Source organism: Cutaneotrichosporon cavernicola, assembly GCF_030864355.1.
Source record: "Cutaneotrichosporon cavernicola HIS019 DNA, chromosome: 2".
NCBI lineage: Eukaryota > Fungi > Basidiomycota > Tremellomycetes > Trichosporonales > Trichosporonaceae > Cutaneotrichosporon > Cutaneotrichosporon cavernicola.
In genome coordinates this window covers 624,952-652,301 of record NC_083394.1, presented here as the reverse complement: position 1 = coordinate 652,301, position 27,350 = coordinate 624,952, and the positions used below count along the sequence as shown (strand labels likewise).

The 27,350-nt window shown below is 57.6% G+C and overlaps 11 protein-coding genes across 11 annotated transcripts; 8 read left to right on the top strand and 3 right to left on the bottom strand.

Annotated features, from left to right (window-relative positions):
• Window positions 1-748: 748 nt before the first annotated feature.
• NCE103 (uncharacterized protein) lies at window positions 749-1,734 on the bottom strand (the record flags this gene model as incomplete). Its single annotated transcript, XM_060597253.1, has 4 exons — window positions 749-1,111; window positions 1,298-1,461; window positions 1,508-1,619; window positions 1,651-1,734. 4 exons carry the CDS (start codon window positions 1,732-1,734, stop codon window positions 749-751), a joined length of 723 nt encoding a protein of 240 aa, XP_060454165.1.
• Window positions 1,735-2,340: 606 nt separating this feature from the next.
• On the bottom strand, window positions 2,341-2,966 carry CcaverHIS019_0202600 (uncharacterized protein; the record flags this gene model as incomplete). Its single annotated transcript, XM_060597252.1, has 4 exons — window positions 2,341-2,380; window positions 2,509-2,598; window positions 2,635-2,791; window positions 2,873-2,966. The coding sequence occupies 4 exons, from the start codon at window positions 2,964-2,966 to the stop codon at window positions 2,341-2,343; spliced, it is 381 nt and encodes a 126-aa protein (XP_060454164.1).
• Window positions 2,967-3,420: 454 nt separating this feature from the next.
• Window positions 3,421-4,989, top strand: CcaverHIS019_0202590 (uncharacterized protein; the record flags this gene model as incomplete). Its single annotated transcript, XM_060597251.1, has 5 exons — window positions 3,421-3,704; window positions 3,738-3,895; window positions 3,928-4,010; window positions 4,044-4,732; window positions 4,764-4,989. The coding sequence occupies 5 exons, from the start codon at window positions 3,421-3,423 to the stop codon at window positions 4,987-4,989; spliced, it is 1,440 nt and encodes a 479-aa protein (XP_060454163.1).
• Window positions 4,990-7,483: 2,494 nt separating this feature from the next.
• On the top strand, window positions 7,484-10,415 carry CcaverHIS019_0202580 (uncharacterized protein; the record flags this gene model as incomplete). The annotated part of the gene is made up of 3 exons (XM_060597250.1): window positions 7,484-7,623; window positions 7,852-9,599; window positions 9,649-10,415. The coding sequence occupies 3 exons, from the start codon at window positions 7,484-7,486 to the stop codon at window positions 10,413-10,415; spliced, it is 2,655 nt and encodes an 884-aa protein (XP_060454162.1).
• Window positions 10,416-10,940: 525 nt separating this feature from the next.
• Window positions 10,941-12,012, top strand: CcaverHIS019_0202570 (uncharacterized protein; the record flags this gene model as incomplete). The annotated part of the gene is made up of 5 exons (XM_060597249.1): window positions 10,941-10,945; window positions 10,995-11,298; window positions 11,350-11,625; window positions 11,656-11,861; window positions 11,994-12,012. The coding sequence occupies 5 exons, from the start codon at window positions 10,941-10,943 to the stop codon at window positions 12,010-12,012; spliced, it is 810 nt and encodes a 269-aa protein (XP_060454161.1).
• A 451-nt stretch (window positions 12,013-12,463) lies between these two features.
• On the top strand, window positions 12,464-13,423 carry CcaverHIS019_0202560 (uncharacterized protein; the record flags this gene model as incomplete). Its single annotated transcript, XM_060597248.1, has 5 exons — window positions 12,464-12,526; window positions 12,569-12,610; window positions 12,643-13,067; window positions 13,098-13,313; window positions 13,369-13,423. 5 exons carry the CDS (start codon window positions 12,464-12,466, stop codon window positions 13,421-13,423), a joined length of 801 nt encoding a protein of 266 aa, XP_060454160.1.
• Window positions 13,424-14,457: 1,034 nt separating this feature from the next.
• CcaverHIS019_0202550 (uncharacterized protein) lies at window positions 14,458-16,095 on the top strand (the record flags this gene model as incomplete). The annotated part of the gene is made up of 5 exons (XM_060597247.1): window positions 14,458-14,610; window positions 14,644-14,769; window positions 14,804-14,939; window positions 15,022-15,553; window positions 15,624-16,095. 5 exons carry the CDS (start codon window positions 14,458-14,460, stop codon window positions 16,093-16,095), a joined length of 1,419 nt encoding a protein of 472 aa, XP_060454159.1.
• A 2,164-nt stretch (window positions 16,096-18,259) lies between these two features.
• CcaverHIS019_0202540 (uncharacterized protein) lies at window positions 18,260-20,304 on the top strand (the record flags this gene model as incomplete). The annotated part of the gene is made up of 4 exons (XM_060597246.1): window positions 18,260-18,337; window positions 18,370-18,717; window positions 18,754-18,972; window positions 19,009-20,304. The coding sequence occupies 4 exons, from the start codon at window positions 18,260-18,262 to the stop codon at window positions 20,302-20,304; spliced, it is 1,941 nt and encodes a 646-aa protein (XP_060454158.1).
• A 634-nt stretch (window positions 20,305-20,938) lies between these two features.
• Window positions 20,939-22,015, top strand: CcaverHIS019_0202530 (uncharacterized protein; the record flags this gene model as incomplete). Its single annotated transcript, XM_060597244.1, has 1 exon — window positions 20,939-22,015. One exon carries the CDS (start codon window positions 20,939-20,941, stop codon window positions 22,013-22,015), a length of 1,077 nt encoding a protein of 358 aa, XP_060454157.1.
• Window positions 22,016-23,136: 1,121 nt separating this feature from the next.
• On the bottom strand, window positions 23,137-23,639 carry CcaverHIS019_0202520 (uncharacterized protein; the record flags this gene model as incomplete). Its single annotated transcript, XM_060597243.1, has 2 exons — window positions 23,137-23,553; window positions 23,586-23,639. The coding sequence occupies 2 exons, from the start codon at window positions 23,637-23,639 to the stop codon at window positions 23,137-23,139; spliced, it is 471 nt and encodes a 156-aa protein (XP_060454156.1).
• A 1,994-nt stretch (window positions 23,640-25,633) lies between these two features.
• On the top strand, window positions 25,634-27,233 carry CcaverHIS019_0202510 (uncharacterized protein; the record flags this gene model as incomplete). The annotated part of the gene is made up of 4 exons (XM_060597242.1): window positions 25,634-26,230; window positions 26,305-26,628; window positions 26,669-26,785; window positions 26,838-27,233. 4 exons carry the CDS (start codon window positions 25,634-25,636, stop codon window positions 27,231-27,233), a joined length of 1,434 nt encoding a protein of 477 aa, XP_060454155.1.
• Window positions 27,234-27,350: the final 117 nt, after the last annotated feature.

Here is a 27,350-nt window from a genome sequence, read left to right as displayed (position 1 = left end):
CATCTGCGGGAAAAGTCCCCGGAGCAAACCCGCCCCGCGTATCGTCGGAAAGCGCACGCCCATAATGGGCGCAGCCTACTCTCTAGCCGTTCTCTTCTCGCTGAGAGAAAGAGGGCAGAGGGGCGCGGAAACATCTAACCCAGACCCGTACGGCGAAGATAGGAGCCTGCGGAGCAGTCTGGGGACGGTGTGGGATCGCTCATTGCTATAGGAATGCGGTTGCCTCACACCCCCGAGAGGGGAGGGAGGTCACGGGATGGGGCTTAGGGGGTGCTTGGCCCGCTACTTTTTCTTCCCATCGCTGGTCGGAAGGTATTGGAGCGGATCGGAGAGGAGGAGAGAGGGAGGAGAGAGAGGAGAGAGAGAGGGGAGAGATAGAGGAGAGAGAGAGAGAGGGCAGAACACACCCCGTGATGGTTGAATTTCTTCAGCGCTAGCGCGTGGTTTCAGGCGGGGGTGACACCTTGCTGTTTATTGCCGCGTTGCTGGGAGCGACAAAATGACTCTGAGGGCTTTGTGTTCTTGTAGGTTATGGATGGATGCGATGGAGTATGGCGATGAGCAGTTGGCGCTGGCGATGGTGGCGAGGTGGCGAGGCGGCGAGGTGGCAAGTTGCCCAGCTCGAGACTCAACCAGACTTGTCTGAAAAAGCATCTGACACTCCAGGTCGGAAACTAGTTACATGATCTATGCTATCTCACAACCTCGACTCGATCTCTCGATCCGGACGCCAGCGCCCACCTATGGCCTAGAAGAACCGAACGCCCATCCGCCTACCGCCCGGCTTGGCGGTCGGCGGGCCCTGGCTGACGCCGAGGTCGCGCACAATCCCATTCTCAAGCTGGTACACCCACCCGTGGACGGTGACGCCAAACTGTCCACGCCGCTTCCAGTCGTCCTGCACAACCTGCGACGCGAGGAGGTTGGTGACCTGCTGCGCGACATTCTCTTCAACAAGCAGGTCGAGGGAGGGCGGGCCCTCCTCGGTTGCCATGAGGCGCGCAAGCTGGGTTAACGGCTTGAGGTAGCGTTGGATCGCTTGTGTTTCGGGAACGGGTGGGAGGAGGGAAGCGCGCAGTGCCGTCTGGCATCCGACGCAGTTGGAGTGGCCCTGGAGTCAGCATTGACTCGTTTGTTGGAAGCTGGAAGAGGACGTGTTGGCACTTGGCATGGAACTGGAAGAGAGCGGAATCCCCATGAGATCTCAAACCGAAGGGTCACTTGACCGAGATCTGGATGCGGAATGCATTCCATCCTCTGTGCACGGTGTCTTGAGGTTAGGAAGTTAGGAACTCACCCCAACAATGATGTGCTTGACCTTGAAGTTGATGAGGGCAATCATGAGGACGGCGTTCAAGCTGTCGTCGTTGGGGGTGTACAGGTTTGCAATGCCTCGGTGGACGAAGATGTCGCCCGGCTGCGAACCCATAATCATCGTCTCGGGGACACGCGCGTCGGAACCTGGGGTCAGCAGGAGCGGGAGCTGAGCTGGAAACTTGCAACTTACATCCGATCCAGAGGACTTCTGGGCGTTGGCCGGGATAATGGCGGGGGAAGAAGGATGGGTCCCTCGCATTTGTGTGCTTTGCCCAACGCTGGTTACGCATCAACAGCTCTTTCTTCCGTCAGCTCGATCAGAAATCAACATACGAGCTCGGGGTAAACGTCCGAGTTGTGTTTCTCGTTTGCGTCGACGCGCGAAACTTCGCGGCCTATCCTAATGGGTGCGGTCATGTTGCTGTAGTCTGAAGAGGGAAAGTGAGCAACATCAAGGCCGGGCGAACGAGGCCTTGATAAACGCCAGCGCAACCACTACTCCAACGCAGGTGTAGTGCATACAAACCATCAATGCTAGCTTGTACTGTAAGATCTGCCGCATGCCCCCGTGCTGGTGGCGGTGGCGCCAGGGAGTCTACTGGAGTTCTTTGTCCGAAGTGTGCTCGCACTGTCGCCAGCCAGACAGCCAGCCAAAACGCCTCTTCGGGTAGGCTGCATCGCGTCGTGCAGTGCTCAATCATGATTCTGCAGGATAGTTAGGATGGAGAGTGGTAGAACAAACGTGATCTGGATGTGGCGTGCGCCACTGCACGGATCGCCAGACCCTTCCGACCTCGGAACAATCCAATCGCCGACATGCTCAAGTGCGTGTTGAGATTCTACCCACGTCCGCTTGGTCCCCTTGGCATGCAACAGTCAGTGGGTCCGATTGGTTATTCATTACTTGTTGCTTGTTACGTCGCAATCCGTAGACGCGCCATGGGGATTTCGCGTGGTCGGCTCGTGCTCATGCTCGTGCTCGTGCTCATGCTGGAAATGAATATGCCATGACATGTCATCTATCTACTGGACGCGCTTGCCGTTCTGGACGCGGGGACCCCATCTGTGAGTTGCGAGGGATAGGTGAGAGAGTAGAGGAGACATAATGGAGAGGGACGAGGTCGGCGTCAGCTTGCATTCTATAGTATTCGTCGTTATTGTCGTTACACAACACAGCCGAATCTCACTCACCCGCGGAACTTCTTGGCCGGCGTTGGAGGGCGGATGAACGTCGATGGCGCGTCGCCGTGCGAGTACCGCTCCAGCGCCCACATCACATACCTGCCATCAGCGCGGTCCTGGTCAGACCAGACCCACCTCCTCTCACGCGGCGTCATGCCCGCGTCGCTCATCGGCTTCGTCCCCTTAAAGTACAGCTCGGTGAGCGACTTCCAGTCCGGCACCTTCTCGCCGAGCTTCTTCTCCGCGTTCCGCCCGATCTTGGTGAGGAGGTCGGCGGGCTTGGGCGTCTCAGCTGCTGTCAGCTGATGTGGGGGGGGGGGGGGGTATGCAGCTGCTGGATTCAACTAATTGAATTGCAGCGGTCGACACATACAGTGTGCGCGGAGAGGCAGCTTGGCAGCGGCCTGGGCGGTGCTGGAGAATGCGCGGACGCCGCGGGAGGACGAGGCGCGGAGGACGGCGAACATGGTTTGCTGGATGGTCTTTGTGTTGAGCTCGAGACTCGAGACTTTTGCTTTCCATGTTCTGAAACCTCCACCGGCCTCGGTACAAACCTTGGGCCAATCAATTTCTAATCGCAAGTTGAATTAGCGGGACCAAACGATCTAATGGTCATGGGCAAAGTAGGATCTCGCGCTTTTATCGTCCTCGTGTCCATATCAACCTGTAGCTTTGTCTGCTCGATGCCATCACGGCTCTCGGCGCTATCGCTGTGTCGTCGCTCGCTACTGATCCTGATCTTGATCCATGCACGCTCGTGCTCGTGCTGTCGCGGACACTTGCGCCCGTGAATATCTGGCGTTTATTTCCCCGAATTAATCCGAGTGGCAACGATGAGACTTGTTTGCGCTCGAGTTGATTCCTTACGCCAGCGAGAAAGCCACGACCCACGACCCTCGGAACCCGGGAAACCACAATAACATGGATGGCGATGCTTCGGCAGGCATCTCACCCTCTCCTTTGCCTCCTACACCACTCCCCTTGCCCGTCTCTGCTCCGTCAACACCTGCGCCTTCCGCTCCACCCACGCCCAACCCCCTATCCCCATTCAAAGATGCCAACCCCAAGCCAAAGCCCAACATCGAGCCTGATGAACCCGACTTTGACGTTTTAGACATCGGACCAAACTTGCGGCGCAAGCGCAAGCTGCATGCTGCGGGGTACACTGCCGCCGAGGTGGCCGAGGTGGAAGCGCGCGCCGCTGCGTGAGTGTTCTTATCCACCTCGTCTGACGCCAGGATCGACCTCGCCGTCGCTCTCGACCAACAGGACACACTGTTCGCTGATCAGACGCGCTTCACGGGCTTTGAAGACGCGGTCAACCGCCTCCTCCCATGGCATATCTGGCAGGTACCAGAGGACGAGCTCGTCCCCTCGCAACAGCGAGATAAGGAAGGTGTGTTTCGTTGCTTCCCCAACTAATCCTAGATTTGGCATCAGCCAGTGAACAGGTCGCCAACCTCGTCGACATTCGGCGTCGCTTCGCAAAGGTCCGCCGGCGGGAAGGCACAGTGAGACGGGGTGCGCACTAAAGCTAACAGCAGCATCCATCGGACCTTCCCTCACTCATCTACATGTTGCGCGAGAGTACTGCCGAGGTGCGCGACGAGCTCGCGGTCGTCCAGGCGTCCCTCAAGGTCGCCAAGGGCAAGCATGAACTGCAGCTCGCCGAGGAGCGTCGTGTACGTGAAGCCGCGGCGGCCAAGGAGCGGGCGCGGATGGAAGAACTAGAGCGCCAACGCCGCAACCAGTTCCTCGCCCAGGCTCAGGCTCAGGCCAGGCAGCAGGCCGCACAGGCGGCGGCTCGTCCTCCTCTTCCAGCTACTGCGCCCGTTCCTGCTGTGCCTACTGTCCCAGCCCACACCGCAGTATCAAGTACAGCTCCATCCGTCACACCTGTAGCCGTTGGGCCCACCCCTGTGGCGCCGGCCGCGACTCCAACTCCAACTCCAACCGCGAGCACCACACCCATGGCGCCAGTCCGAGGCCGTCCCCGAGGCCGCCCGCGCGGATCTGGACGCGGCGGTACTCGTCAGCCAGCTACAAGTCATGCCACTGCGGCCGCCGCGGCCGCGAAGAAGACGACGTCCCCCGTGCAGATCACTGTCGCAATGAGCCTCATCCCAGCCTTCGTAGCTGCCGCCCTCCTCATCCTACCCAATCCCCAGAACATCAAGGCGCCCGCGACGATCATCCGTACCTCGGACGACAAGAAGAACGTCACCCTCTCAATGTAAGCCGATAAAGACCCGAGCTGACACCAGCGACCTCGGCTCGTGCACTCAGCCGCAGCTGCAGACCCTCGCCCGCCTGCTCAACGTCCAGGCCAAGTTGCCCGCTAGTGCTGGGTCGAGTGCGCCAAGCCAAGGAGCTACGACGTCCGCACCCGCTGCAACAGCCGTCTCCGCCGCCGCTCAGCCAAGTGCTGCAGCAGCTACGCCAGCCGTGGGTACATCCACAACATCTGCGCCTCCCTCCGCACCCCAGTGATCACTCACGTCATCGACACGACACATGGCATGTCCATCATCCATCCATTGCCCGCCTCTGCGGCTTGTAACTGTACATCCATGCATCGGCATCACCAAGCTCGTCTGACCCAGATTGTGGCTCCGCTCCATCAGTCTCAGCAACGCCTGTGGCCCACACTCCATCAGTCTCAGCAAGGTCTGTGGCCCACCCTCCCATCAGTCTCAACGCCAGGTGTTACACTGACGAAGCCGAACTGGTCTCCTGTCACAGCGTCTCGTTTCAGTACACAAGTATGGCCCAGCTGCCGATCTGAAACGTCCACTGCAACCTAACCTTGTCAGCATCGAGATCTTGGTGCATTCCAGTATCGAATTCCAGACAGACTCGGCCCTTTCAGTTGCAGCCTAAACACCTTGGCTCTGGCTCCTCTGCAACGCAGAATACCTGACAAACATCCCCTCATGCTTGTTCCTATCTCGCGTTGATACATTGCAGATAACCAAACGCTACAATCCCCTTGTCCTTGTCACCAAACAAACGAGCCGATTCGTGGTCACGAAAGTCAAATGGGCCTACAGGTCAAATGGGCCTACATGGCCACAGGAGTCAACATGGCTACAGGAGTCAACAAAAGTTGGACATCCTCCACATCGCGTAGGACGTGCGTGCAGCGCACGACACCACGACACCCCGCATGCCACGTCAACACATTAAACATCCAGGTAGATTGCGGGGCTTGGATCTCCAGGTTCTCCAAACACCGCGAGGGAGGTCGAGCCGGCGTCGGAAACATCCCGCATGCCGGTGCGCTGTGGAAGACAAGGAACGCCAGCACTGAAGACAAGGAACGCCAGCACTCCCGGACATAGTACATACGGCATACTCTTACATCAACCGCAAGCCATGACCTCATGGTTGAAGCAGAGGCCGTTGATTCGGAATCGTGAGTGATGCGCAATCTTACGTTCTTGGGCTGGAATGCACATGAAACGGCTTGACAGTCGAGATCAACAAGGCGTCAGTCACGGTGTGACCGGCCTCTGGACCATGGACCTCTGGACCTCTGCAGCCAACGTGTAGGCAGCGTTTAGGCAACCGTAACGCTCCCGTCGCGAGGTCGCCGCGTTGCCAGCGACCGGGGCAGATATGCCGGCATAGCAAAGAATCCCTGATTGACTGATCTGATGTTATTCTCCGCCCAACGTCAGCCGTCATCCTTGTTGATGGGCATGGTGGAGGGCAGAGAAAAGGACAGGGTCAAAAGACAAAAGTGGGTTGTGGATACAGTGACAATGGATGACGATGACGAGAGATGAAACGGCAAGTTGAAGGGTAATGGACAGCGGAAACATTAGGCACACTGAGAGGTCTCATTCAATCTGATACTTTGACTGGTTGTAGCTTGATCCACCCTGAAGCAACAGACCCGAGGCGGACCTGTCTCAAAAGCTTGCGTCTATCCATATTCTAGACCAACTCTGCTTGCTCCTCCGGCTCCTCCTCCGCGCACCCGCGTTTCCACCACTGAATCGCTCTCAGCACCCGTCCGGCGTCCGCGCTCATGGCATGACGGAAACCCACCCCTACAGGCTACAGGCTACTGGCTACTGGCTACTGGCTACAGGGCTAACCACCTGGCGCCACCGGGAGACGGGTTATCGCAAACGCCCAACCACCCAGAAACCGACGCCACCCACCTGATCTGATCTATTTCGGCATGGCCTGATATCATCGCTTTTGGCCGCAAAGCTTGTCACCGTCGCCATCTTGCGATTCTCCCGATTCCATATCTTCGACCATCAGCCATCGTCTACGCCGAGGCACGTCTTTTCCTACATGCATCCTCTGAGATTGTGCTCAAAGTCATTGCTTGCATGCTTGCATGAGCCGTACGACCCGACCCGGGGTAACGCCGCCCGGGACGCCCTTCCTGAGCTTGAATCAAGCAAGCTCGTCCCGTGAGCGCTTCCGCTTCCGGCACTGTGCCTTGTAGCACCCTCCCCCCCCCACTCCATTGTGCACACCCACCCACCCGCACGCCCGCCCGCCAGGCCGCGTGCCTACAACCCACACCCTCACCCTCACCCTCAACCTCGTCGTTGCCCTCTCCTCTGCTACTGCACTACCTCTCCACCACAGATGACCTCGTCAGATTCCGAACTCACAAACTCAGCTGAGCAGTTTGTCGTTCCACCACCACCACACCATGACCTCGTTCGAGAACGGCACGCCAGATGGCAGCAGCAGCAGCATGGCCTGCACGCCACAACTAGTGCCCAAACTCCTTCCTCTACACATTACAAGACTCGCACCAGAATACGGTACTTCCTCCCCCCGCAACTCGAACACTTTTCTAACTCCTTCCTTCCTCCCAGGCGTCGACGCCGCCATGGTCGACAAGGTTGTCACGCCTCTTTCCTCACCCACTTACTCGACGTCACACCACACTCCTACAACTCCCACTTTTAATCTCCTTCACATCTCAAGTGCCAAAGGATTCTCTCCTAGCACCATGGCCCGATTGTCTGGCACAACGGCCTCGGGGTGGCGCGACTCTGGTAGCACCTCTGGCACTGCAACTGCAAATGTCCGAGACAGCACAGTCACCATTGCGAGTTCACGGTCCCTCAACCTCCGTGAACTCCCAGAAGTGTGCGTCAAGTTTCCTCTCCCACCGCCCAAAGAGATCGACCACCGTACTGGCTCCATGACATCGCTCAATTCGACACTGGTGGCATGCCCATCCCAATCCTCAATCGCAACCGATGCCACAGAACATGCAACCTCTCTACAAGTAACAAACGCCGAGGTACTCACAGCGACGCGCGCACCTACCGCCCGTGGAGTGAAAGTGCGCCAAGTTTGCGACGACCCCAACAGCCGCATGTCGCTGGTATCGACGGAAACTGGCGAGAGTGTTGGGTTCTTCCCAACCTCGCCTACCAACCCAACCTCCCAGGACATGGAACTGTCGACATTCTCAGACAGGTCGCCAGAGAAACGTCACGGCAAGCAGTGGTTGCCCGTCCTCGCACCAGTGTGGGGATCAGCAGCACAGTCGGACAAGTACAGTTACCTCGCGAGTACGACGACTCTCCTTGATGACGCGCGTGCGGTAAACCCAGAGGTATCGCGGCCCGCCGGCGACGTGATCCCGACGCACATGGCCAACTCGAGCTTGGACCACACCAGGTTGACGGCGCGAGTAGGTGGAATGACAGGGCAGACGCGCGAATCGCTCGCAGCTTGGGACGAAGACATGCCGCTTCCGACCCCTCCTCTCCCGAGCCAACACCGCTTCGGCGATTCGACAGACACATTTGAGCATTCTTCGGATCCCCACTCCACCAGTACCTTCCCCACGAACCGCGCCCCATCTTTCCACCACACGTCAAAGGGATCACCACGACCTGGCAACGACCGGGTCATCGACTCTCAATTCTCGCTTGCTTCGACGTCGTCTGCAATGGCCGACTACGACTCGGACGGCTCGGATGGGTCAGACAACGGGATGCGCGGCGATGCTTCGCCTTTCGGACGTACCTCGTTCGGATGTGATGCGCCAGACGATGACGCGACAGAAGACCGCGCTCGCAAGCTGCGCGAGGAGTTTTTCACCAACCCATCGGCGGGACGGTCACACTCGTCTCTCACCAGCGTCGAAGACCGGGCCAAGACTCCAACACACCTGCGCGGCGGGTCCGACGACTCGAACATGGGCAGCCTTGTGGGATTACGTTCGGCTGTCCTCACCCAGCCGATGGCCCGGCATTCAGTCGAATCGTTTCACGAGGCTGCCGCGGCAGGACCGATCAAGGATGTACCGCTTCGTAAAAAGTCACTCACTAATCTCCTGCGCAAGCGCAACGAGGAGGAGCGCAAGAACGAGGCCAAGAAACTGCCTTCGCTCCCCGTGCCTGTCGAAGCTGACGAGTACTATATGGACCCGGACCCGCAGTCCGTGTACAATGTCTGCAACGACAAGTACCTGCGCAAGACGCTTTTGAACCCACCTGAACCGGAGATTGACGAGGTGTTCGACGTGTGGCGTCCACCTTCGCAGCGTCGAATGTGGGAGGCCGGGACATGCACGATCCGCAACGAGGACGGCAAACTCATCCCATTCTCGGACCTGTTCCCCAAATGGGAGGATACGCCAAAAAGTGGCCCACCGCCTCGCGTCATGCTCCTCTTCCTTCGTCACTTCTGGTGTGGGCCGTGTCAGGACTATACTCTCGAGAGCATCAGCACACTCGACACCAAGCTGCTGGCCGCGAACAACGTCAAGGTATACGTCATCGGCTCGGGACATTGGAAGCTCCTCAAACCATACCGCTCGTTATTCCAATGCCCCTTCCCGTTCTTCACCGACGGTCCGCGAAAACTGTTCAATCTCCTCGGGTTGATCAAGAAGGCGAGCGTGCTGCCATTCAAGTACCCCTGGAAGGACGCTGAGCGTGGCGGCTACAACCACCGGCCGCTCATGAAACAGGCGGTCGCCGGGTTCAAGAACGCTTTCCTCCACATGCCAATGGCGTACCCAGGGCACTGGACACAGCTTGGTGGCGAATTCATCTTGAGTCCAGGATACAAGTGCGACTTTGCGCACCGCATGACGACCATGGCCAGTGAGTTGGATTGAAAAACCGCTACTCTCTACTCCCAAACTGACAACAGATCACATGGAAGCGTACGAAGTACTGCAGCACATCCATGTCAGCCACCCCCCGCCGTTGAAGAGCAAGGCCATTCCATCTGCGCCGACGTTGGCGCAGGAGGAGGCGCGGGAGGAGATTGGCAGGCTTACACGCGAATTGAGACAGTGGCAAGAAGACCGGGATATCGAGTTACAGCGAATGCGGAACAAGCGTTCGGCGCGACGCGGCGGTCTCCTCGCGCCGACGGATGATAAAGCGTTCCGCCGCATCTCGGCGACCTCGACGTGGTCCGGATACGTGCGCACCGTCTTGCGAGACGAGGCGGCCGCCGAACTGGCCCAAATGCCCGAGATCCCCGCCGCCCACCGCAAAGGCGAAACAGTCATTATCGATCCTGACATTGTCCATATCGGCCCAGAGTCGGACTACGTCGTCGAGGAAACGCTGCCGTCCGACTCCCCAGATCAAAGCGTGAGCTTGCGGTCCTCTGGCGTCCCCGATCTCGTAGACAGCCAAACTGCGAGCTCTGGGCAGGACAGCCTGTGTTCCCGAACATGTTCGCTGGATCCCGAGGTTAGCGCCACGTTCGGGGGTATTGCTGGGTCGCCCGTCGAGCCGGATTCCGTTGATCCCGCTGAGATGGAGCGCCGGTTCGCGGCCGCCATGGCGGCCGCGCGGGGACAGGAGCGTATCGCGGCAGCAACGAATAACCGATGGAGCATGCCGCCCCAACTCCCGCGCCACATCCTCCCCGCCCCAGCCACCGATGTTGGCGTGGCGTACTAGTCAGACAGGACACTGGTTATATTACATACACTACTACTATTTGATTGATTGTATCACGACATGCATGAGGGTTTGTAGCGGTGATGGGGAGGGAGATGTAGTTTGCGCCAGGACACGATCAACACGCGCCAGCCTGATCACGCGCCAACCATCAACACGCGCCAACCATCCACACTCAACACGAACCACAGTCAACACACCAACCATCACACTCAACGCGAACTACAGTCAACACAACAACAATCAACGCCCAGTTCCAAGATGCTGCAGCTGTGCCCAGGGCCGGGGTACCTGTCACGAACACTGGGAATCCGTAGTAAACCGGTCATGTTCCTTGAAACGCAGGCTTAGGCTATAGGGTTGAGTTTGAAACCAGGGCCGGCCAGTGCCAGATGCAAAATGCTGCGACGGATCGGAGTGCGAGTCGAACACGGGATTGTGGGGTCACGTGATCGAGACTTTGGACTTTGCAGCCTCCACCTCCACCGCAACATGACACTTGATCAGTCAACATCATCGCGCGCCATGAGGTACGTTCCCGGTGGCAACGTCAGCGGGTGCTACGTGGGCTGACTGCAGGATACTCGCGGCGCTGCGCATTGCGCGCCCGGCCATAGCACACCCGGCCATAGCACACCGACCACACCCCACCACAGCACACCCGACCATAGCACACCGACCACACCCTCCCATAGCACACCGACCACACCCCACCACAACCCGCGCATTCTCCTCCACTTGCGCACGGGGCAAGGGCATCGAGCCCCGCCAACTTCCCGTGCTCAATGCTTTCTGCGACTATCTCGAGGGCCGAGACCTGAGTGGTTTCTCCCACCGCACCGCCGTCTTCCGCGACTTTATGGACACGGCGCCCCCCGATATCGTGGGTTATGCTTTCCTATCCTTCTGTTCCAAAGACACACTCTGACGACAGAAAGACCTGAGCGTCTACGTCCGCGCCCCCTCCGACCTGTTCTACCTATACAGATCGCAGCTCTCCACCCGCTTCCCCGACTTCTGGAACATGCGCAAAACCCCCCTCACTCGCCTCCAACCAAAACGCAAAGGCATGCGTTCCGGCCACCTCCCCATCGACATGGAAATCCTGCACGCATACCTCACCTTTCTCCGCAACTTCAACTGGGACCGGCCCGTCAACCGCGCCGTCCTCCGACAGGAATTCACCCAGTCCATCGCGCCCGGATCCATGGTTCGTGGTTGTACGAACTCGCTAAAACAGCTCACACGAATCAAAGAGGCCGTGTCGTTCTGGAAGAACTTTGAGCGCGTGCATGCCTCGGAACTCGCGTCCGTGCCCCAGTGGGCACACCTGTATAACCTCCGCGCACTGCATATCGTCAATGCCAGCGGGACTGTGCGGAAGCTTACCCGCGCCGAACAGAGGGAAGTCGGCGGCCACGCTGGGGTGGTACGGGACAAGAAACGGTGGGCCGACCGCAGTAGGAGTATAGGGGAGATGAGGTAGGATTTTGTATGTATGAAATGGCATATTTGCCTGCGCGCGGAACTGACTGCTCACGTCGACACAAGAACGTAAGCCGCGCATGACACAGTCAGGATCCAGCCTGTACACTAGATATTAATATCCTCGGCGTCCCTGGGGTCTGGCCCTCTGTGAAGTCAATTACCCAACCTCAGGACGACATCCTCGCAATGTCCATCGCCTAGGCCGCGGAATGGGACACCAACATGTGATAAGAGATGCCGAAGCGTGCCAGAAGCAAGCGCTCCGTACGGCCCGGTACAGGTCACCTGACACTATCGCGAAAATGACGTACGTTCGTGAGGAGTGGAATGTTGGGTGGGCAGGCGGGACACTCGGGATTCCACACCCCGACAAGGCCGTAGAACAATCCCGATAGAGCGGCGTGTTGCTCAGCCGCGATGCCGACGCAGAGGCTAAGGCCCAGCCAGATCTCAAGATCTCAAGATCTCGCGATACTCGTACTCACGATCTCACCCCACCTCCTACTCACACAACCCACCTCCTACTCACATCACCCACCCTCCTACTCACATCACCACACATGACCGCATACGAGCCACCGGCATTGGACGTACAGAGCCTCTTTGGCTTGCCTCGGGGCACGGTGAGTCTCGCCGCCCCAGTGGGAATCGGATGCTGATGCCAGGTGGTGCTTGTGACGGGCGGTGCGCGCGGCATCGGCAAGATGGTGAGCGCCACTCTTCGCCCCCTCTGACCGAGATTGCCACCGGCTTCGTCCAGAACGGGGCGAGAGTCTACATCTCCTCTCGGACATCCACGACGTGCGACGCGACTGCTGCGGAACTCAACGCGCTCGGCCCCGGACAATGCATATCCCTCCCTGCGGACCTGAGCGACTTTGCCGAATGTCAGCGGGTCAAAAGCGAGATTGCCAAAGAAGGTGTCCTCCATGTATTAGTAAACAACTCTGGGAGGACATACGACGCGCCATTCGCAGAGCATTCCGACACGGCATGGGACGACGTGATGACGCTCAATGTCCGGCGCGTGTTTACCCTCGTGCAGGCCCTCACTCCATTACTGGAAAGGGGGGGGAGGGTGATCAACATCGGGAGCATGTATGGGATTAGCGTGACGGCGAATGAGAGCTTTGCTTATTGTGCCAGCAAGGCCGCTCTGCACCAGTATGTGTCCCCCGGTGTTGGCTGATATAGATTGGGCCGACACCTCGCTCTGCATCTTGGCCCACGAGGGATCACCGTCAATACTCTCGCCCTCGGCGCGTTCCCGACCGACATGCTGACTGCTTCGCTGGAGAATAGTGTGGAGGAGATCGCGCAAGGCGTGCCCCTCCGTCGGCTAGGCCAGGCGTCAGATATCGCCGGAACGTGTATCTATCTCGCGAGTAGGGCTGGCGCGTGGACAACCGGGTGAGTGGCTTCAACAGCCCCAAGGAACACGACGCAGTGCCGACGCTGACACCAGTGCCATCATTCCAGTCGACGGCGGGTCCATGGTCGTTCCCCAGGGTGTGCTGTAGATTGTGTAGTCCGGTACATTCCGCGGATGAGCCACTGTCGGTGGCCTTGTAATGCACCAGCTTGGTTGAGCTCGTGGCGATGTACAGTGAGCTAGGTGAGATTGAACTGGAGCTTTCTCCAAACTGGCACCACTGCTTCTGGATGGAAATGCCACCACCGTCCTCAACGATACGTGCCACAGCTTCCCGACGCCCACACATGTCTCCCAGGATGTTCGGTGCCAATCGTCGCATCAACGTTGCCTGCGGAACTCGGGGCGCAGCACTCACGTGCCCCTTCGACATCGCGAGTCGGAGATCTTCCAAGGCATTGGGAGTTAAGCCTTGATAGTAGCAGCTACTTATCCCTCCTCGACTCGGACGTCAGTGGCGCCGCCAGTCAAGAGTGGGCAGTAACTCTGATCACTTGACCTGTATGGGAGTCTCGGCTTTGCCCGCATCGTATAAATGCAATCTCTGCCTGGGGCCCACTATCTGACCCTAAAAGCTTACCATCGGCTCAACTTGGTAGCGGATCAGCCGATGTCCGTTTCAGTAATGCGGTATACGCCTTTCCTGGATACGAGGAGGCATGCGGCGTGTCCGTACTTCCGTGACCGCAATCGGTGGATCCCCGGCATTGGTGTGGTTCGTTAACCCATCTTGACCGTTTCAGCTAGTGGTTGAGTCTCCGCCTGTTCCACCGCTGTCTGTTCGTCCTCAAATTCCTCACACGCTTTTGCCTGCCATAGCCCACCACCCACGACTGATGCAATGGTCACTAGTCGCGATGGTATCCGGACCAAACGACACAATGCCGAGTTTGCCGACTTGGATGCGCAGTTTGCCGGCTTGAACCCTGACGGAACAGTGGGGGTGGGAATCTGGTGATTGAGTTGATATCTCTGCCCACTCCACAAACGACCGCTTGCCGCCTCGCCGAGAGGTGTGGGGCCCTGGGGGCCCGCGGCGTTTCTGGGCCCACTGACAGTCGCTGATTTGGTCAAAAGGGAGCTCACCACCGCAGCTTACTATCTCATCCCCAACTTGACACCATGTCCTCGCAACACAAAGATGACAAGTACCTCGAAACCGTGGAGGTACGCTCGGTGTCCTCCAACGACCGCGAGAAGGGCTTCGCCGACGGCGTCAAGATGCACGACGAGGTGTTTGGCGACATCAACGAGGACGGTCCAAACTACCGTGGTGTGAGCCTTCCACAAAGTCGACGCTGATATCAGTTGAGTGATCTCGGGGCGATCGTCATCATGACCAAGGCTATGATCGGCTTGGGTATCTTATCCATTCCGTTCGTGTTCATGGCGGTCGGGTTGGTTCCCGGCGTCATTGTCATTCTCGTCATTCAGGTGAGTGTCCCAGTCTCATAGAGATTGACTCCAGGTCATGATGACCTGGGCCAACTGGCAGGTCGGACAGACAAAGCTCCGCCACCCCGATGTCTGGGGCGTCACGGATGTTGGGCGTAAGATTGCTGGCCGCTTTGGTGAAGAGTTCCTCAGCGTCGCATTCCTCCTTTGTGAGTCAAATGGAGATTAATTTGGCAATTAGGATGTTTGGTTCCAGTCCTAATGGCATCTTCATCCTTCGCTGACATCTAGACATGGTCTTCATCGCGGGAAGCGCCATCCTCGCCATCTCTACGGCTCTGAACGCAATCACACTCCACGCGACGTGCACAGCCGTGTTCGTGGCGGTTGCAGCCATCATCGGCTTCATGCTCATGTCAATCAAGACTCTACAGGAGGTCTCGTGGCTCTCGTGGGTCGGAGCTGTGTCTATCCTAGCTGCGCTCCTCATGATGGTCATTGTCGTGCCCCTCCAGGACCGGCCAGCCGCTGCACCTCAGACCGGGCCATGGGAGAAGGATCTCAAGCTGTTCAACACGCCCACAATCGCCGAAGCCCTCAGTGGCGTCTCTACAGTCGTCTTTTCCACTGCTGCCGCCCCGGCTTTCTTCTCCTTTGCGGCGGAGATGAAGAACCCCCACGCCTACACCCGCTGCATGCTCGTCTCTGAGGCCATTGCCACGTCGTTCCTAGTGTTGGTGGGCTCCGTGATCTACTATTACTGCGGCCAGTACGTGGCTGTTCCGGCGCCTGGCTCCGCTGGTGTTCTCTTCAAGCGTATCTGGTGAGTTTATCATGTCTCGTGTGGCGAGGCGAGAAGAACCTCTTGCTGTTCCGTAACATGCTCACGGCAGCTACGGCATCGCCATCCCGGGCCTCGCAATGTCGCTGTGCATCTACGCCCACGTCGCGGCAAAGTACATCTTTGTCCGCACTCTGCGTGGTACCAAGCACCTCGCCACACACACCAAGCGCCACTGGATCACGTGGTTTGCCTGCACCGGTGGCGTGACCATCATCGCCTACATCATCTCATCTGCCATTCCCATCTTCAGCACGCTCTGCTCCCTGATCGGCGCTCTGTTCGGTTGCTTCGTGTCGGTGTGCCCCATGGGCCTTATGTGGCTCAAGGACAACTACGTCGGCAACCGCAACCGTACGTGGAAGACTCACCTTGGGGCCATGTGGGCCGTCTTCGTCTTCCTGTCTGGCGTCTTCCTCACAATCGGCGGGACGTACGGCTCGATTGTGGCCATGGTCAATTCCGGGACCGAGGGGAAACCCTGGTCGTGCGCCGACAACTCGGGCTCGGTCCCAACGGCATAGCCCTTTTCACCCAGTAGAGGGGTTGTCGATATGAACACAGGCAAGTTGTAGTGCTAGCATTAGTTGTTGAGTTGTGAATGGATATCTTGTCATGCTTGGTGGAGCTAGCACTCGCATTTCTCACAGGTATTGTTAGCTACATTGCCGCCTGCGATCGATCTATGTATCGCGATCGGTAGCTTGGCAATAGCGCCTCTGAACGCCAGTCCCATCATCGATTATGGGTGTCAGTGAGATGGAGATTGCGGCATCGTTTCGGCACAGTCACGTGTCCACCCCCTGATGTGAGCCGCTGTGGTCGGAGATACACCTCGGCAGTCTCACTTGCGCACACCCGCAGCGCACTCGACGCTCTCCTCCGTGCTGACCGGATGCCACATCTCACCTCCACCAGAGTGGGGCCAGGCACAGTTTTATGAACGCATTGTCCTCTGGTCGCTGATCACTTTCGGCAAGAGGTGGGCATGATCTACATAGTTGTGCGACAACATCCCTGGTTCCTGGGGATCTTCTGCTTGTTCATAAGAGTCGATGTGACCGCGATGGATCCCCACCTCCCGCCAACATGAAGAGCATCCTCCTCTGCGCGGCTGCGATGGCCGTCTCGGCCACGGCGCGCCCCCAGCCTGACTTGTTCGACCTCCTCCCCATCATGATGGTAAACCAGACCGCCGCCCTCCGTGTGCCGTTTGGCAAGCGCCAAAACTGTGCCAACAACTGGAAGCAATGCGAGGGCGTCGGCTGCATCCCCCCCGACTCGGTGTGCTGCAACGGTACGTCCCTCCCCCTCCCCCAAAGCTCCCCATCCCCCCCCCCAACTCCCCCTCCCCTCAAACCTCCCCCTCCCCCAACAACCCCCCCTCCCCCAACAACTCCCCCATCAAAACTGACTCCAGACGGCTCTTACTGCGCCGGCACGACGGCGTGTGTTGGCGGCGGCACATGCTGCCCGACCGGCTGGCAGTCGTGCTCGGGCACCAACTTCTGTGCGCCCGAGACTGCCACTTGTTGCCTGGGTATATCTAGGAGAGGTGGAGCTAATGGTAGAGGGAAACGGGTATTGCAGTCAGGGGTTCACATGTGTCCCGAACGGCGGGTGCTGCCCGACCGGAAGCACATGCTCCAACTGCCCGCGCGGCAAGATGTGCAGTACGTGAACCGCGGGGCGAGCTGACATGCAGAGGCTGACGGTGCTGGATCCGGCTCGTCGACGGGCAACTCGACGGCAGGCGGTGGTGCGGGTAGCAATGGCGGTGCGGGTGGTGATGGAAATGCCGGCAACTCGACAGGCTCAGCGGCGAACTCGACCGCCAGCGGTGCCGCGACAACGAGCACGCCAGCGGCTGCTATCGAGGTCCTGCCAGCTGTGGGCGCCGTCCTCGGCAGTGCCGTGTTCGCGGCCATGTTCTGATGTGCCACCGGTAACGAGCCCTATGGCGTCGAAAGAATGTTTGTAAAGCCGAGGTAGTTTCAGAAGTCTCTTTAACAGAATAAGTCGAGGCCATCTTCAGTTCAGCGGTTGTGACTCCCTCTGCGACGTTCGCGTTCGGCGGGTGCATGACAGTAAACGGTGGGCGACCGACAGTCGGAATGCGGCTGACACAACTCGGTTTGAGCGAGCTCCACCTCTACTCTGCCTTGAATATACTGAGCAGTGGCAAGACCTTTCGACTTGGTGCTCGGTATCTGACAGCGTTGGTCTCAGTGGTATGGCGCGGTGACCATCCGACTCAGGGATCACCAAGGAATGGAGATCCATTGGGATTCCGAAAACCTTGGCATCCTGAGATACTGCTCTGTGCCAAACGCGCATGAGAAATGGTGGGTATGTGTGAGGACGAGGTGGTGACGGTGGCGCCACAAACGGAAGCATTTCCCATCCTTGTCACACAGTCTGTCCCAGCCTGCATCGCTTTTTTTTTAATCCACTTGTCCTCACGCGTATTGATGGGGTGCCGACGTGCCGACGTGCCGACCAAGACGGCCGAAGCGGGTACGGAATGAAGCAAAATGGGGGGAATGGGGGGTGAGTCAACCCCCATGTGAGATGGGGCACCGCCATATAAAGAGTCTGTGCGCAATGCCTTCTTGGTAAGATAACAACCCTCTCAACCTTGTTTCACTGGTTGTTCTTCCTCTTCATACTCTCACTACACCACCTGCCATGAAAATCGACGAGCCGAGCGATACCATTGGGACTGAGGATTCAAATACCATCGGGCCTATGGCGACGGTCAAGGAGGTGAGTCTCTCCTCCGATTGCTCTGACACCAGGACTCTCCCGAGACGTCCAACGAGCAGAGCGCCGATGAGCCACTCAGTTTCTCGGAGGAAGAGGGAGTCATCGACGCTCCACACGAGGTCGACTCTTCCGCCGTCACGGAACCCGACTCGAACGACACCACCGAGCCCAGTTCACCTTCCTCCTCTGGCTTGCCAAGTGTTGCCGTGGGAACTCGCCCCAGCATCCCTACAGATCCCGCTCAGGTGGAGGTCCATCAGGGCATGACCGAGGACACCCACAACGACGCACCTTCCTTGAGCGACAACAGACCTTCCCAGGTCGGAGGATCCAACATCGTTGGAGCAATTGCCACCACTACTACGGTGACTGTTTCACAGGTGAGTCGAGACCGAAAGCCCACTTGGCTGACACAGCCGCAGCCCTCGACCCTCACCACATCCTCTGCCAGTCCGTCCGTGCTTTCTCTACCCACTGGCCCCCCTACAGCTGCAGTACCGCCGGCCACAAACTCTGCTCCTCTGTCTGGCTTCGTTCGACCTCCTCCACACGCCCCAGCAGCCCCGTCTACACAGCTCGTGATCGGAGCAGTGCCACCCGCCGGCGGCACAATGAACCCAATGGTTCGCAAAGCTGTATGTTACTGTTCCATATTCTACTGACTTTCTCAGATGGACTCCCTTGCATCTCGCAATCCTTCATCCTCAAGCACTCAGCCCAAGACAATCCGGGAGACCAAGCACGAGCAGACCAAGGACGGCGCGCTCACTATTAAGGCAGTGACGGAGATCGAGACAACGGAAATTCCCGCGCAGAATATTATTGTGAAGATTACCAAGCAGACTATCACGACTCGCACCATCGAGGTCATTCCCATACCTTCCCCTGAGGCCAAGGCTCCAACGCACAAGACCATCGACTTCAGCCTCTACCCTCACATCCTCCAGAGCATCGCACGCTACGCCTCACCCGGACTCCTCCATTCATTGCGCGCAACTTGCAAGGATGTCCAGAATATCGTGGACAGAGAGCTGTGTCGGCACATTACCCCGTCCGAAGGAGAAAACCTCCGAGCTAAAAATGCTCGAATCTGGTTTGAACCCGACGACGAGCGTGTCAACAACGCGGTCTTTATCGACCTCGGCGAGATATACGCCGAGCTCACAACAGCCGTTCTTACTGCCTTTCAATCACAGCTTACCAACATTCGGCTTATCCGCGCTACCGAGGTCGTCACGTTCGGCACCAACCCGGCGATTGTGGCCATCGCCCAGGCCGTTCCCGAGGCATGGATTGTGACTCGGGTCTCTCTTAGCCGCAGATTCAGAGATCATTGCCTGGACATCGGACCAAGCTTCCGTTGCAGGTTCCACTGGGGATGTCCGTGGACGGGAGCCGAGACCATCCGTAACTGCGTCATCCAACTTAGCTACCACACCGCCCACAAACGCATGAGCGAGAGCAAGCTCCAGTTCCGCTTCGCTTCTCTGGACCCAACCATGCCTCGCACTCACTACATCATCTTCAGTCACCATGAGCAGGACCACGCACGCTTCGGCCTCTCCAAGAAGGTCAAGGTCCCGGAGTTCGCCATGCCACCAGTCAAACCCCGCGTGCTGAACAGTCTCATCCGCTGTGTCGTCCTTACTCATGCAGCTCGCATCGTCCTTGTTGACGCTGCCACCTGGAAGCCCGATTGGCTCAGCCGCAAGTACAAGCACAGCACGACCCACGAGCTCCTCGTTGAAGACACTCCTCTTGATGCTGACATCCTCGAGCGGCTCAGGTGGTGGATTCAAGCCAACGCTGTAGCCAAGTCTGCTGGCGACGAGTTTACCAAGAACCAGGCCATCGAGAACATCTCGTTTATCACAATTGCTGAGTTTAAGGAGCGTGTGCCAAGTGCCGAGATGTTCCAGCTCATCACCGACCCTCTGGACAAGATCGGTGTGGAGAATGACCCGTGAGTGGCCATTACGGAACAGCTGGGGAACAGGTGCTTACCCGCCGCAGATTCTCGCTTCACTTTTAGATAGGCGGTGCTGTGTGTATTCTTTGTTGTGCTTCGTGATATGGAGAGTCGGCCAGGCTACCATAGTCAGCTATCACCCTAACATGGCTCGTTCGTGTCGATGCGCTAATGTTATAGCTCCAGTCCTGGCCGTTTCCAAAACAACCCTGCCTCTTCGACGATCAGGGAGTTGTAAACCGCAAGACTTACCGCGAGAACCGCAGCCAAACGACCAAGCACATTGCTTAGTAGCAATCATCGGGATCTTAGTCTACGTGTGGGCAGTTAGCACTACGCAAGGGTTGGACAGCCTCGAAGGCTCGTGCACAGTCAGGATAGATGGTGTGGTAAAGCTTTACTCGCAGTTACTGTATTCTGCATTCTCTTCATACCTCATTCTCACACTAGAGAATAAGGGTTGTTCGGTTCCACTTAGCGAGATCCGACAATCCGACACCGTCCAACACCCTGGGACGCCACCTCCACTGTAAACACTGCAATGAGTGCACTGCAAAGCGCTCAGACCTCAATCCCGTCCCGAACCACAAGTTTATATTCCACCTCGACGTTGACTCCTTCTCCCTACCGCCATGCTTGATAGTCAAATCTTTCCACATATCCTCGACTCGGTGGTCGCCCACGCCCCTACCGGGGTCCTCTTCATCCTCCGTGCGACGTCGACCAATCTCAAAGCCAAAGCAGACGCTTGTCTCTGCACTCACTTGGTCCTGAAGGAGGGCCTCTCTTGTGCTCTCGATGCACTAACGCTGTGGACGCCCCAAGACGATGTTTCGGACCCTGCCACCTTGAACACGTTACCCATCACCCGCCCAGTGACAAGTACAGGCCTGGACCTTACTCCTCCTGACGGGCGCCTGGCTCACGTCCGCGTCCTGGACTTGCACTCCCCCGAGTACTGCGTCTGCGAGAAATGTGAAGGCATGTTTTGGATGTGGACCCAAATGGAGGCGCGCTTGGACTCGCTCCGCGCGCTCAACTCGGGACCCACGCCAGTGCGTAACATCCGCCTGCTCCGCATCATGGGAGAATGGGGGCACAACCTCGACCGCGCGTTTCCAGCTCTTCTCACATCTCTAGATCCGACCCGTGTGGTGCACTTCCTCTCTTCCACCAGGTGGCACTTGGTCCCCCGATTCCACGCGACTCTGTCATTTGGGTCCGACGTTATTCTCAACTACTCGTACTCTCCCAAAGACGTAAATTTCCCTTCAGCCGATTTTTCCACCACCGGCGGACCGGCGGGTCGCACGGTCTTCATCGTCTTCACGGGCACAGACGAGTGCAGTAATATCCTTCATCTGCCTGGGTTGACACCCGTGTTCAATAATCTCGCAGCCTTCATCAGCAAAAGGCTTCGTGCCGCCGCTACAATGGAGGATCGGGTCGTCGTCGTCGGCATAGAGACGTGGAACCCACAATGCCTGGGGACGGTGGCATTCAAATACATGGGCGAGGGTAGAAACTGCAGAGAAGATGTGGAACCGGGTGCGAGCCTCGAGGAACGCTTCCGTTGGTGGATCAACGCCGCTGCGGGCGACGACGCTGCGCGGGTCGAGGCTGGAATCGCTTACGCCACGAACGACGAGTTCAAGGCGTACATCAATGACGACGACGAGTACAAGCTCATCATGTCGCCGTCGGTGTGACCGGATACGGATAAGAACAGGTCGAGTAGATTGTAGATGCAAGATGCTGCGTCTCTGGCTGGCCCTACCTCGCAAGGGCAGGCTTAGACGCTGACACTACAAACAAAAGAGAGATGTGGACGAGTTAGGAATCGAACCAAAGACCTTGTCAAGAGATCCTAATAGCAGTGCTACTGAATGCTAATGACACGCTCTACCAACTGAGCTACACGCCCGAACACATGTTCTTTGGAGCCGGAGCGTCCAGTTTCGGGCAGGAGGTCGGGGTGCGGCAGGCCAAGCGGTCTGTTGAAAGCATGCGATGGATGGCAAGTGCGGCTCGTGCGAGGAATGCAGTGCAAGTTGAGGGAAGCAAACTAAAAAGTGGAGGTTGCCTACGAGCATCTGCTTCAGGCGTGTTAATCAGCAATACGCTTGGAACCATGCGCATAACTCAAACTCCAGTGGGACCCGGTCGTCATGGCGATTCCGGGCCGGCCTCCCGGTGCCTCCCGCCGTGGCTTGGGCCTGGTAAGCCGGTTGACTGTGCATGGACACTCTAGATACTCCATGACGAGATATTGGCGGCACGCCATCCAAACCAGAGCTGGAGATTTTGCCTCCGCGGCGAACATGGGATACTGTACCCCATGGTGAGAGCCGAGGCCTGGAGGTGTTGTGCGTCAACGAGGGAGGGTGTACTTGCCAAAACTGTGGATGGTGATGAGGCAGTATATCTCTCAGTAGCGGTTGTACAGAGCCATCCTCACTGCTCTTCATGGCATACAGTACACCAGTCCAATCAATCTCAGAGGGATACAGCCCCAATGACGTCAACAGCGGGTTCCGGGTTGCCATTTAAAGGCAGATAACTCGCCGTATTCTCCAGGGTACGTCTGACCAACTGCAGAAAGATGAGTTACGTCGCTGGGCTCGTGGGCGGGCTTCAAAGTCAAAGTCAAACCGGAAGACACGGCTCAAGTGGGAGCATGTTTCCCCAAAGTCCCAAAGTTATGCTCCAACCTTGAGTTGCCGACTTGCCGGTCTGACGCCATTTCGTACGCTTCTCGCTTCCGGAGAACATTATGTTCGAACAATGTCATAGAATATGGGTATACAATCATAGTCCGTTACTACCTCCTTTAAATCAACATAAAGTCCTGGTTGACGTCAGCAGCCCGGCAAGGCTCCATGAGGAGCTTTGCAGGGCCCGGCATGACGTCTCCCACAGTGAGACACTGCCAGTCGGTGGCCTGGAAGCGCACGTAACCCTCAACGGTAGGCATCGTCCACCTCTGCTTGGACGCCTGTGGTTCGGTTTGGGTTGCCGGGCGCACGTGGACCCAAGGGATGATGTTCATGCCGGCCTGGACCTCGGCGACGCCGTTGTTCATGACAATCTGACTGTTGCTGAACTGGGCCTCTGCATTCTTGTCCGAGCAGCTCATGAGGGTGAGATCTTCGCCATTTGTGCCACCTGGACCGATGCAAAGGTTGCCCACGCGGGTGTTGGAGACGCGCGATTGGATTTGGGTCGGTGCGCGCGGCTCGTGTGGCGCCTGGTGTTAGATAGGATGGGGAAGGAACATACGGCCAAGGCGGCGGTGGAGGCCAGGACTGTAAGGAGGGTGGTGAAGGCGACCATGGTATAGTAAAGACTGTGGATGTAATGTAAAGTAAAGTGTTGGAGTGTTCGTAGTGAGACCAAGACGATCAGATGATAAGTCTGATCCAGCTACAATCAAGTCGTTTAAATAGAATAGAGAGTCTGGTCGTCGTCGCCGTTCCCACGAACCAGCCCGACGCGTCGCCACGGACATGAGAACCAGTAGAGTCGAGAGTCGCGAACCGACCCACATATCGTGGACATTACCTCCTGTATCTGAACATTACGCCGTTGTCAGGACGACCTGGACATTGCTGTACATATATTACATTACGTGCCTCGCCCGCGTAAACTGTATCATAGGTTGGGACACTTCCCGCCCCCGGTGCCTAATCGTGAGATGGCAAAAGTAATGTTACAAATTATGTATACCTCAAATTAAACAATGGGCACGGTCGACAAGTAATGTTGACTCCATCCAATGAGACGGTAATGTTCAGCCCAGGAATTGGAATTCCCAGCGCGTTTCTCAGCTACCACCGCTTGCTACCAATAGAGGCGCTGCTCTACGAGCCCCCAAGCCCCGCTAGAGAGCCGGGCTACTGTAGAGAGCCCCGCTAGAGAGGCAGGAACGGCGTTCCTGTATTCCACATTCTCGTTATCAGAGGTCAACTGACGGCGGGATCGGCGGAACGTCTCTCCAACGATACGCGCCGCGACTTTGATTTCGGGCCGCGAGTTGCCCTGAACGACGCGATGCACAACCTGGTTCGGTCCTGGTGACTGACCGCGGATGTGCAAGAGGTTGGCGGGTATTTGAGTCTCACAGGCAATGACGGCAGGTAGAGGTACAGCTGATATCGGGGGTCGCGTTACCTTTTGCGCCCAATACGATGAGTGGTCTTGTAACGCTCCGTTGCGTTGCTTGTTGTTCAACGAGAGGCGGGTGCTGGTCCATATCGGTTGTCTGGCCGATCCTGTAGGGATTGGCATTGACATGTCGTCTATTCAACATGTTAATGACCTATCTCGCATCATGGATACAGTACACAGCGTAGGCATGAGTCACATCGTGTTTTGGGGTCGAGATTCGAGCTACCAACGTACGTCTCTGGAATGTGGCGGAAACGGGGCTCTGCGATACGTGGGAATCATTCTGGGTATCAACTACGGGCAATTCCTGACCCGAGATTGCGTGGTGCAGGCACTTCGGGCAAGCTGTTCCGGTTCATGCCCTTTGGAGTGATGACCTCCCGATTTGCTCAACTCTACGACAGAGAATAGTGGATCCCAGCAAGTGTGAAGTTATGAATCAGAAACAGGTGGGAGCCTAGTGTCGGAGGGGTGAGGTGGAAACGTGCACTGCGCAATTCATAAACAGAGGAGAGAGAGGGAGGTTTAATGCGGCCACAAGAGATAGAGATGCAAGGCTTCCAAACAGGCTGTGTCTTGCTGAAGCCCTGGATGACCCCCTGGCTCCATCTCGTACCACTAGCGTTCTCACCTCTCACTCTGTATCGCTTCAGTCGTATACGTGTCTGGTATTGCCTTCTTAAATCTCCATTCATTCTCTTCTTACATTGAACATGGCGCACTCGCATAGCATGGCCACAGCGACAACGATGGCTCAGTTTATCGGTCCCCCAGCCTTCCCGGCAGTGGGCTCCAACTCCAAACGCCTGGTGTCTTCCGCCTTAACAGAGGGTAGCAGCCCACAAGCAAAAGACAATGATCACTGGCGGGGTCGAACCACCGACCTCGGGCGTGTGAAGCACGCGCTCTAACCACTGAGCTAAGCGACCAATACGTGACCAGGAAGTCACGTGATTTTTCGTCCCCCCGGAATCTATATATGTCGTTGTTTGGATCAGGATTGGCTTGCCTATTAGGAATTCTGCGCGCCTGTTTGCACGCCTGTGGAGGAGTGCAACTCTCAGCCGGCCACCCGGCAGACTCGGTATCACTGCCGATCACGGATCGTGCATTGCTGAGATCGAAGACGCTCCTCCTCCCACTCTCATAATGCTCTAGCAATGGGCGACACCGCGTCCCTCATCGGCGTCGCCATCGCCTGTGCGGGCAACGTCCTCATCTCATTGGCACTCACAATCCAAAAGCTCGCACACAGCCGACAGGAGCGGGACGCGCTCTCCTCCTTGGTCACGACCGCCCATCCGGTGGGCATCGAACCCGAGCGGCGACCAAGCGGGGCATCCACCCGCTCATTCTCGCCCACGTACGGGGCGGATGGCGACTGGGCCACCCTCGGCGCAAATGCGAGGCTAGGCGACAGTCCTGTCGCGGTCCAGGTCGAGCTCGCGGACGGTGTGCATGGTCTTGATGGCGCACAGAGCCCACCGGCTGTCAACGAGGGTGACTACCTCCGCTCCAAGCTGTGGTGGCTCGGCCTCGCACTCATGTCGGTGGGCGAGTGCGGCAATTTTCTCTCGTATGGCTTTGCGCCTGCGTCAGTCGTCGCACCTCTGGGTACAGTCGCCCTTATTGCCAACTGCGTATTTGCCCCGCTAGTCTTACATGAACGCTTTACCAAGCGCAACGTCCTCGGTGTCGCCCTCGCCATCCTCGGGGCCATCACCGTTGTGTGGTCTGGCAAGGGATCCAATCCACGCGTGAGTCAGGGATGTAGATGCGTGGTTCGGCCGTGCAAATGAGTGACATTCCGTGTGGGGAATGCTGACATTAGCTGTCGCCGGATGAGCTAATCGCTGCAATCATTGCGCCGCCCATGATCGCGCTCATGGCTGTCACTGCTGTTCTTATCGGCATAGGCGTGTGGCTGTCAAACGAGCCATTCGGCGCGCAGCACATCGTCGTGGACGTCGGTACCTGCGCCCTCTTTGGCGGATACACTGTCATGGCGACCAAGGCGCTCTCGTCCCTCATGTCGACGTCCCCGCTCACGGCACTCAGAGAGCCCGTCGCTTGGGGCGCCATTGTCATCCTTATCGTCACTAGTGTCTTTCAGATCAAGTTCCTTAACCGCGCTCTCATGCGCTTCGAGTCCAAGGTGGGTTCAGCTGGCGGCTTTTCATAAGCTGACGTGACAGGAGGTTATTCCCACGCAGTTTGTCTTCTTCTCCATGTCGGCGATCGTTGGGAGTGCCGTGCTCTATGAAGAGTTCCGGGACATGACGCTCTCGACCGTGGTCAACTTTGCTTTTGGAGTGAGTCATATCTCATCCACACTTGCACCCAGACAACCCGGCTAACCAGCAGATCGCCACGACCTTTCTCGGCGTCTACTTCCTCACGACGCCGCCGGGCGAGGTGTCTGAACCGGAGGAGCTCCTTGTGGTACCGCAGCCACGCCTCCCGCTCTCCCCAGTAGCCGAGGAGACGCCGCTTCTCAGACGCTCCAACTCATCGCGCCGTACCTCGCTGGCCCCAACAGGGAGGCTGATCAAGCGCGGCTCGCAGAGCAACATAGCGCTCGGCGTCACGCAAGGAGGTCTCCTCTTGCTGGCAAGCACACCCCCAGTATCCCCGTCTACGTCGTTAGGGCATCGCGCCCCTTCGCGCTCGTCTTTTACGACTGATGGTGCCAATGGGCAATCGCAGGGGAATTGGCAGGCTTTTGAGAACGTGTTGCCGGGTGTATCATCTAGAAGGTAGTTTTGTCTCTATGTCGTATCTTGATGCATGTATGATGATAGAACCAGCTGCGGACACCCCGCGGGGTGTGTTACACGTGTCCAAGCATCTGCGGGCCGTTGCACCGATGTTTTGCAG